We start from the raw sequence: 9,641 nt of genomic DNA on the forward strand, positions 1-9,641 counted from the left end.
GGGGCACGAACCCGTGTCCCCTGCATCGGCAGGCGGACTCTCAAACACTGCGCCACCAGGGAAGCCCAATCCTGTGATCTTGGGAAGACAGAAAGACACGGGGTTGTGTCCAGGAAAAGTGCTGTGTTGGACCTCACGTTAACTTGCACGTACAGCCCCAGAGCGAGGACAGCCTGTGTGTGTGTGTGTTCATTCATTCATTTCACAAATGTTTACCCAGCCCCTCTTGGCATTGCACCAAGGGCTGAGGGCACAGCAGTAACTGAGGAGAGACTAGGCAAATGGTTGACCTCGAGTTCAAGGATTCGGAACCCAGCCCTGTCCTCCAACCCGGGCAGACCCTCGTAATCACTCGAAGTGGAGAGAACAACACGAAGGACACGGGGTGGTGCCTCTGGGGCGTCAGCTGCTCAGAGGAGACCCAAATGCCACAGATCCCTTTCCTGCTCTGCTTCCCAGTCTGTGCATTTATTTCCCACAGGAGGGAAGGAGATAAGACCCAGGATTCAGGGTTGCAGTGGCTGGGCCACCCCGCAAGGCTCTGTTAGGGAACAGGTAGAGGCTGGCAGCCCTTGCACTTCTCACATTCACTGAGTTACCCTTTCCTGGGCTCTGCGGTGGTGCAGGGGTCGGCTCCGGGGCGGGAGCAGCTCTCTGCTGCCCCCACCTGAGTCCGGCCTGTAGGTGGTAGGTATCAGGTGTCAGGTTAGGCCCTGCCCCCTCAGGGCCTAGCCACTCTGCTACAAGGCCGATCCCCTCCTCCTGGGCTGGGCTCTTTTTTATAAAAGGCCATCCGGGGAGCTGTACCCCACTTAGGAGCAGCTTCGCACCTCCTCGAGTCTCTCTGTGCTTCGGCCTCCTCGCCTCCTCTCCAGCCTCCACCATGTCCGTCAGGGTGACCCAGAAGTCCTACAAGGTGTCCACCTCCGGCCCCCGGTCCTTCAGCAGCCGCTCGTTCACCAGTGGGCCAGGCGCCCGAATCAGCTCCTCGGCCTTCTCCCGGGTGGGCAGCAGCAGCAGCTTCCGGGGCGGCCTGGGCAGCAGCATGAGTCTGGCTGCAGGTTACAGTGGGGCCCCGGGTCTAGGGGGCATCACAGCTGTCACGGTGAACCAGAGCCTGCTGAGCCCCCTCAAGCTGGAGGTGGACCCCGACATCCAGGCCGTGCGCACCCAGGAGAAGGAGCAGATCAAGACCCTGAACAACAAGTTCGCCTCCTTCATCGACAAGGTGAGGGCTCCCCCTGCGTGGCCCGCGGTGCCTGGGGCCGGACCAGGATCCCAGCCCTTTCTCTTGGTCACCCCACCCTCGGTGGGCACATCTCCAGCCCCTCCCTGGCGTCCTGCTGGCCCCACTCACTCTGGCAACACTCCCGCTTCCGACGGATGTCTCGGCGCCCTCCCCCGGGCCCCATGCACTTTGGTTTGGGCTGGGGAAGGGATAGAGAGCGGGTCTGGGCGGCTTCTGCCGCTAAATCTTGGGGCTCCCTCCCTCCCTCGCCCATCTCACCCCAACTCGAGGTCTGATCGTCTGTAAAGCTTTCAGCTCTGGAAGAGTCCCAGCTGTTCAGCTGGCGGGTGGGAGGGCAGTTCCTCCCTCAGGTTCACCCTTCTCCCTAGCATGGCCCCAAGGGCTTCTCAACAGCGCTCCTGTGCTTTAAATTTTTTTTTTTTAATAGGAGATTGATAGGATTCTGGGAGAAGGAAGCGGCTGTCTTGATTCAAACAGGCAAATATTGATCCAGGCCTTCGGCGTACCGGGGCCCGAGTGTTGGGGGCATCAATATGAGTCATAACTTGGCCAGGGCCCCGGGAGCCGGCCGTGTGGGCGGCGCCGGGCGGGGCCGAGACCCGCCCCCACCGAGGGCTGAGGGGCCGAGGCCCGAGGTACTGGGGACCCGCTTCTCTGCCTGCGGCGTGTATCGGGGGTGGGTGGACGCCAGGGCCTGGCTTCAGGAAAGCCCACCCAGGATTCAAAGTCTGCGGGCGTGCGACACCCCACCTGCGTTTCACATCCTGTTAAGCCCCACGATTTACGGCTTTAGATAAGGCGTCTGTCCGCCAGCGCCCCTCTCCCCGCTCGGCCCTTGTCCCTCTCACTCTTCCCTACTATCCCGGCTCCGCCTCAACGAACTGGCTTTGCTTTCCCAGGGAATGCGTCAGGCCTGGTTTTGCAGCCTCGGGGGTTTGCCTTTGCCCCCAGCGCGCCGGAGGATCAGCCCCTCCCTGCTGACTGGCTCCTGGGAGGCATTTTGGGAGCGGAAGGAGGGAAATCCTGGGGCAGATTGGCGCCTTTAGGAATTGGAGTCCCCCGGGAAACCGGCGCTCCCCTGATTTTGGGAAGTGCTTGCTGGTTCCTTGGCTTTAAGCAACCTTCACTTTACTTCTTGACTGCGTTTTGCTAGCTCTGGGGTCCTCCCAGTGAGTAGCTAAGCACAGGCCGAAGGTTCCCAGTGCTCCGCCCTTTCCTTTGATGGACTCCTTTGCTAAATCTGATTTCCTCATCTACAAAATGGGCACACTAATCCCTAAGTCAAAGAGGTTTTGCCTATTCAAGCATATAATGTATGTAAGAGCTTAGCAGTGTTTGGCCTACATTAAACAGTCTAATAAGGCTAAATGTTATTATCACTTAGTTTTTATAATTTTGGGGCAGAATGAGCTGGGGAAGAAAGAGATTTACAGAGAGGGATTTGCTGGATCTGGACCAGACCCTTAAGATAACCTTCTAAGTCCTCCCAATTTAAAAGAAGTCCAACTTTGGGTTGATTAAAAAAAAAAAAAAAGTCCTTCCTCTTCTTGGAACCAGTTTATTATTCTTTCTTTTTAAAAATTTCTCTTCTAAGATGCCTTAATTTCTTCCTAAAATCTGGATTCCTTGAGCCCCAAGGAACCTAGGACCTTTGTGTTTGGGACAGAAGGACAGGGTTGTGGATTTGGGGTGGGGTGGGATAGGGCGGGGTTGGATGTTGGAGAACTCAAAGGGAGGGCTGTGGGGAGGAGGGTCTTCAGTTTGCAGATGGATTTACCGTGTTTCTTGCCTCTTCCCTGGCTAAAAGTGACTTCTGCCCGGGGGGGTGGGGTGGGCTCTGGATAGGGCTCGCCAGAGTTCTTCTAAGCCATTGCAGGGCTGAGGAGACCCAGGCTCAGAGAGGGGAAGCAATTCAAGATCAGGTAGCAGTGTTTGGCTAAAACCTAGGTCTTCTGGCGAATGCTCTCCAGGCTGTAGGGCTAAAGTTTCCTATAGTCAATGAGTCCCTCAAAGCCACTCCAAATAATAATCATGATGATAATATTATTTGCTGTGAACAATCTACATTTTTTTCAATCATATATAAAGTGTTAATTAAAACTTGGCTACTTTTATTGACTGCAATGTACAATCGAAGTCAATAAGAACCATTTGTTTTGCAAATATAGCTTCAACATAACTGCTAGCAATCCTCTTACAACCATGTATCCCCTTCTTTCCCCCCCCAACTCAGCACTAATGGGGTTCCGGAGACCCCACTGCTTGGGGAGTGGATGAGGGGAAAAGACAGTGCTTGCTTTATGCCAGACTTTGAGCCCTGGCCTGATGTGCGATGTGGACCTTTCTGCCTCATCATGCAGGTACGGCACCTGGAGCAGCAGAACAAGATTTTGGAGACCAAATGGAACCTCCTGCAGCAGCAGAAGACAGCCCGGAGCAACATAGACAACATGTTTGAGAGCTACATCAACAACCTCCGGCGGCAGCTGGAAACCCTGGCCCAGGAGAAGCTGAAGCTGGAAGTGGAGCTTGGCAACATGCAGGGGCTGGTGGAGGACTTCAAGACCAAGTGAGCCTCTGTCCTCCCCAACTGAAGTCATCCCACCCTGCCCAGCCCCTTGGGACCAGAGGCCTAAGACACCAAGGCCCTCTGCTTGCTGGGCAGTTCAGTCTTATATAATCAGGGTGACCCCAGGACAAGGTTTTCTCAGGACAGTCTAGGTTTATGTCCATTGTTAATAGCACCTCCCTTCCCCCTTCAATCTCAGAGCTGTCCCAATTTGGACAACAAATTATCTGCTAATGTTTACACAGTAAACCTAAAATGGGAGACAAAGGTAGCCAACATGCGCTCTTGTATACTAATAGCCCTAGACTCTATTTCTTCCTTACCCCTGATTTCCAGCACATTCCAGAAAGTTCTGTCTGAGGTTTCATGTCAGTGCCTGTTGCTAATCCTCCTCACATGCCTAATCCAATGTGTATTCGTGGATCTGGAGAGAGATTTCCTGCTCCAGGCCCCCCACTGGCTGATGATAGCATGGAGTAAGGGTGGGGAAACAGTAGCTGGTTGGGGCAGAAGGACCAGACCAGCCATCTCATATCTTCTTGTATTTCCATTAACTGAATTTTCTAGCTATCCTTGTCCCCCTGGAAAGACCCACAGCAATCTCGCCTTTGCCTCCATCCTCTGATTATATCTCTTTCTCACCAGGTATGAGGAAGAGATCCAAAAGCGCACAGACATGGAGAATGAATTTGTCATCATGAAGAAGGTGAGGGAGTACCCATTCTCCCACCAGACACTGGAGGCTGGCGCTTAGAGACTCAGGCTAGAGGCTTTCTGTTCTTAAATGTTTCTAAGTAATGGGACAACATTTGGGTGCCTCCTAGGTATCTAGCATAGAAGGACAGAGAGGCAGTTAGGTGCATTTGGACAGAACTCTGGACATCAATGTTGGGACACGGTTAAGAAAACGGAGCAGTAGAATTTGAGGTCTAGCTATAGAAGGCTTCCTGGAGGAGGAGGAGGACAGAGGAGGAGAAGGAGGAGGGGAGGGGGAGGGGAGTGGGGGAGAGGGAAGGGTGTGTAGGAAGCAGAGGTAAAAGTGCTGGGGCTGGGGATGCAGGTGTGATGGGGCAGAGACTGGACTGGGTCAGGCCACACACAGTGAGGTGGGGAAGACAATTAGTTAGAAAGTTCTAAGTCCAGGCCATTGGGTGCCCCTGGCTTGGGGTCAGGAGTGGGCACTCAGCTCAGGCTCCCCTCCCCCTGCCCCGCAGGATGTGGATGAAGCTTACATGAACAAGGTAGAGCTGGAGTCCCGCCTGGAAGGGCTGACTGACGAAATCAACTTCTACAGGCAACTGTATGAAGAGGTACGTTCTTGGGCACTGGTGACTGAGGTTCCCCAACCCCATCAGAGGCCCTTCCCAGCCCCCAGCGCACCAACAGAAAAGGGCCCACCACTGAATAATTACAGCTGCCAATAGTAGCCCGGCATGGATGTTCTATCCCCCTACATGAGGGAGGGTTTATTATCCCACTTCACAGGTGAGAAAATGGGCTCAGAGAACTGAAATAGCCTGTCCAAGGTCATCATACACAGAGTGGTGACCCAGCTGCAGCTCAGGCCTGCTCTGTCCCCAGGGCCTTAGTTAGATTTTTGGGCCAAGTGAGAGCCCTCTGTGGGCACCATACTGGTAGCTGAGAGCGCGGAAGGGCTCTGCCCCTCTGGTTTCTCACCCAAAGCCAGATTTCCTTTTATCCCGGCCTCATTTCATCTTTACTTCCCTCCAAGTTCCAGGTCTTTGACCCATCTTCCTTCTTTAGGAACTTTGCCTTCCCACTGTCTTGTCCTTTATGGAAGGCCCTTCTGCAGAAGGGAACTCCTTGTGTGCGGGCCCAGGGCCTCACCACCTCCCCTCCCCACCACAGGAGATCCGCGAGATGCAGTCACAGATTTCTGACACCTCTGTGGTCCTGTCCATGGACAACAGCCGCTCCCTGGACCTGGATGGCATCATCACCGAGGTCAAGGGCCAGTATGAGGAGATCGCCAACCGCAGCCGGGCTGAGGCTGAGACCATGTACCAGACCAAGGTGAAGAGCAGGGTCACTATAGGCTGGTGTTCCCCTTCTGGCTAGTTCTGTGCCCTAGTCCTTGAGGAGGGAGCAGGATTTCAAACTTGACTCTGACTGCTGCGAGCTGGGCTGCCGAGTAGTGCTGGGGGACAGGGACGTCCCTGTGCCCAGAGGTGTAGAGGCGGGTAGGGGAGAGATGACCTGGGTTCTGGTGACTTGGCTGAGAGGGCATTCTCCCTCGGAGGGACCGGGGTGGTCCCCTCTCAACCTCACTCCTTGTCTCACATCTGCAGTACCAGGAGCTGCAGACCTTGGCTGGGAAGCACGGGGATGACCTCCGTCGCACGAAGACGGAGATTTCTGAGATGAACCGGAACATCAACCGACTGCAGGCTGAGATCGAGGGCCTCAAAGGCCAGGTATGTTCTGGGCTGGGGGTGGGAGAGGGTTTTGGGACACCTCCGGGTGAGAGGAGATAGTGCAGGAGGAGTGAGGGGTCTGGTGGTTGGGGAGGGAATCCTAGACCTGAGTCAGGAATTGGAGGGGCAGCTAGAGTCCAGACCGCTCCTGGGAGGCTGAGGGGTGCCAAGGAGGGCCCTGTGTGAGGGGCCGGGCAGGTAGGTTGGGGGTCCAGGATGGGTCCCCCAAGCCTGCTTTATTATATCTGTATTATATATCAGGGTAAGATTGGGCTCTGATGCTTTAAGGAAGTTTAGAAAGCAGAGATCTAGTCCAGCTGGGGGTGGGGATAATACCGCACAGCGTCCCCGGTGAGAAGTTTGTGCGGGGAAGTGCCTGGAAGCTGCTCATATTTCCCCGTTCCGCTTCGTTCCGCTTCCTGAATCTCACCCACCTGCAGCATTTTTTTTTTTTTTTTTTTGCGGTACGCGGGCCTCTCACTGCTGTGGCCTCTCCCATTGTGGAGCACAGGCTCCGGACGCGCAGGATCAGTGGCCATGGCTCACGGGCCCAGCCGCTCCGCGGCATGTGGGATCTTCCCGGACCGGGGCACAAACCTGCGTCCCCTGCATCAGCAGGTGGACTCCCAACCACTGTGCCACCAGGGAAGCCCTGTAGCATTTTCTTGGATTGAGCCAGGTGGAGTTGGTTAGTCCAGGTCAGGGAGAGGGGGTCCCTAAAGGATGGGAAAGGGAGAGCGGGTGCAGGGGGAGGAGGGGAGGAGGCAAGCAGACTCTGCTCTAACTGCTTACCTGTCCCCTCCCCGCCCAGAGGGCTTCCCTGGAGGCCGCCATCGCCGATGCTGAGCAGCGTGGAGAGCTGGCTGTCAAGGATGCTCAGGCCAAGCTGGCCGAGCTGGAGGCCGCTCTGAGAACCGCCAAGCAGGACATGGCGCGGCAGCTGCGCGAATACCAGGAGCTGATGAATGTCAAGCTGGCCCTGGACGTGGAGATCGCCACCTACCGCAAGCTGCTGGAGGGCGAGGAGAGCCGGTGGGTGTGGGCGTTCTCTGACCATCCCTGGTGCCCCATCCCTGGGACCTGGGGTGGGGAGGGGTGGGACTTGAGTCCTGTTGTCCTGGGATAGGGCCAGGGGTTGGTCCTGACATCCCATGTGTCCTCTGGGTACAGGCTGGAGTCTGGGATGCAGAACATGAGCATCCACACCAAGACCACCAGCGGGTACTCAGGTGAGTATCTTGGTGCTGGCGGGGCAGGGCAGGAGGGCAGCTCCTATACAGTTCCCTCCGGTATAGCTGAGGAACCTGGGGTCCAGTTAAATGTCTTGTCCAAGGTCATGGAGCTAATAGCAAAGCTCTTTCCCGCCTTGCTCCTGGTTTTCCCCAACCATCTTGGAGGAGTGAACCAGGGTGGTTCCCTATCCCTGGGGACCACGTCCGTCCGGAGTAGCAGGGAGAAGTGGGCGTGGCACCTGATGTGTGCATGGGCTCCTGTGCTCACATGGCTGCCTCTGTTCCTGACCAGGTGGGCTGACTTCAGCCTATGGGACCCCTGGCTTCAACTACAGCCTGAGCTCCTACCAGGCCAACTTGGGCTCTGGAGGGAGCTCTGGCTCCTTCAGCCGTACCAGTTCCAAGGCTGTGGTTGTGAAGAAGATTGAGACCCGTGATGGGAAGCTGGTGTCCGAGTCCTCTGACATCCTGCCTAAGTGAAAGGCTCCTGCGACCCCTCCCGGCCTCCCGGCTCACTTGCTCCTGCAAGAAGGAGTTATGCAAGGGAGTGTTGGAACCAAAGACCTGAGGCTCAGTCCCGTCCTTAGCCCACCCCTGGGGGAGTCAACTGCCTGGGGCTCCCTCTCTTGCCCACGCCCCCAACTTAAAAGCCAATCCAAGTGTCTTTTTCAGAATAAAGCTTCAGCTGGCTCTGCCAACACATTTTGCTGTGTGCAGCCCTTGTCTGTCAATGCGGGGGAGAGAGGTGGTCAAGAGGCCTCCCTCTGGGATCAGAAGGCTGGGGTTGGGGGACACGTGGAGGAAAGCCTGGCCTCCTCCACGCTGTTCCCAGAGAGACTTCTTTGCTGAAAAACTTTGTTGATGCCTTGGTTTCAAATACCCCATTTCATTTGGTCTGTGCAACAAACCCTGTTGGGGCGCAGAGCAGGTTTTAGATTGGAATATCAGGAGATTTCCTTTCCCATAGACCTCACAGGAGGTCGGCATCAGGAACAGGGCCAGAGAGACCAAGTAATTAGCCTAATTAAAAAGTGGCTGACTGGGATTTGAACCCAGGACCGTCCAGTTCTCAAGCCTGTCCTCCTCCTCAGCCAGGCACATGGCATTTCCTCAGTGGCCAGAGGTGTCTTTGTACATCTTCATTCCTTAGCAGCTGGGGACAAGGAATCCTGGTTTTCCCATCCCTTCAGAGGCCCAGAGTCCGTTTGCAGCAGCTGGGTGTGTCACACCCACAATTTCTAAAAGCCAAGATAGTATAGGATTTGGCATTGACAGATGGCCCCTTCCATGCTTCACTCACAGACACACCCACCCCCATGGCTCCTCACCACCCCTTTCCACACATTTACATGCAGTGTTTGTACCATATACAGCTGAGTATGTAAAGGGTGTGTGCGTTCTGTGTTTGCAGGTGGAGGGTGTGCTGTGTGTATTTGGGTGTGGGTGGGTCCTGTGAAGTGTGTAAAGGGGTTTTGCTTGTCTTGTTGGGGCAGGAGCGGGGCTGGGTGGAGCAGTGGCTCCACTGCCAGTACCCGTGGACTACCCGGCAGACACGCTGGCCCCTTAGTGCTGGACTAAGTGTGGAACATGCCCTTACTTAGAATGGCTGAGATGGGGGCATTTTCAGACTTTCCCAAACACTAAAGGAGAATGAACAAACCCATGCAGAGGGTCCAGTCGTTGGGACAGCCTGGCGCAGGAAGCTCAGGTTCTGGTCCTGCTGTGAGGTCTCCCAGGGCTCCTTTCCCTGGGCTCTAGGCTTCCCAGGCCCTGGGCTCCCACCCAAGGGCCCATCTCACTACCTCCCCTAGCTGCCCACCTCAATGGAGCTGCTTCCAGACCGAACCCAGGCATTCTACCTCCTCCACCCCCTCCACCCAGTCCTGGGACCAGGGCCAGGGTTCTGGGCTCTGTCACAATAAAGGACTTCACTATTCCATGAAAACACTTCACAGTACCATTATCTAGAGCAGTGACTCTATTGTGGTAGCAGCTCTCAGTACGAAAAATTCATCTTGATCACAACCTGCAAACATTTATATCCATGTAACGGAAAGAAAAATTTGATAAAACCGTACCAACCTTCTGCCCTCTGTTCATGTGTGACTGGCCGTCTTACCAGGTCCCCGGAGCCCAGAGGGTGGTGTTAGAGCCCA

The 9,641-nt window shown here is 55.4% G+C and overlaps 1 protein-coding gene across 1 annotated transcript; it reads left to right on the top strand.

The window, feature by feature from the left end:
- Positions 1–806: 806 nt before the first annotated feature.
- On the top strand, positions 807–8,187 carry KRT8 (keratin 8). Its single transcript, XM_081248610.1, has 9 exons — positions 807–1,228; positions 3,610–3,818; positions 4,464–4,524; positions 5,033–5,128; positions 5,688–5,852; positions 6,128–6,253; positions 7,065–7,285; positions 7,424–7,482; positions 7,778–8,187. Exons 1-9 carry the CDS (start codon positions 884–886, stop codon positions 7,963–7,965), a joined length of 1,470 nt encoding a protein of 489 aa, XP_081104736.1. The 5' UTR covers positions 807–883; the 3' UTR covers positions 7,966–8,187.
- The last annotated feature ends 1,454 nt before the right edge of the window (positions 8,188–9,641 follow it).

Source organism: Mesoplodon bidens (genome assembly GCF_964165515.1).
Source record: "Mesoplodon bidens genome assembly, chromosome: 11".
Lineage (NCBI taxonomy): Eukaryota > Metazoa > Chordata > Mammalia > Artiodactyla > Ziphiidae > Mesoplodon > Mesoplodon bidens.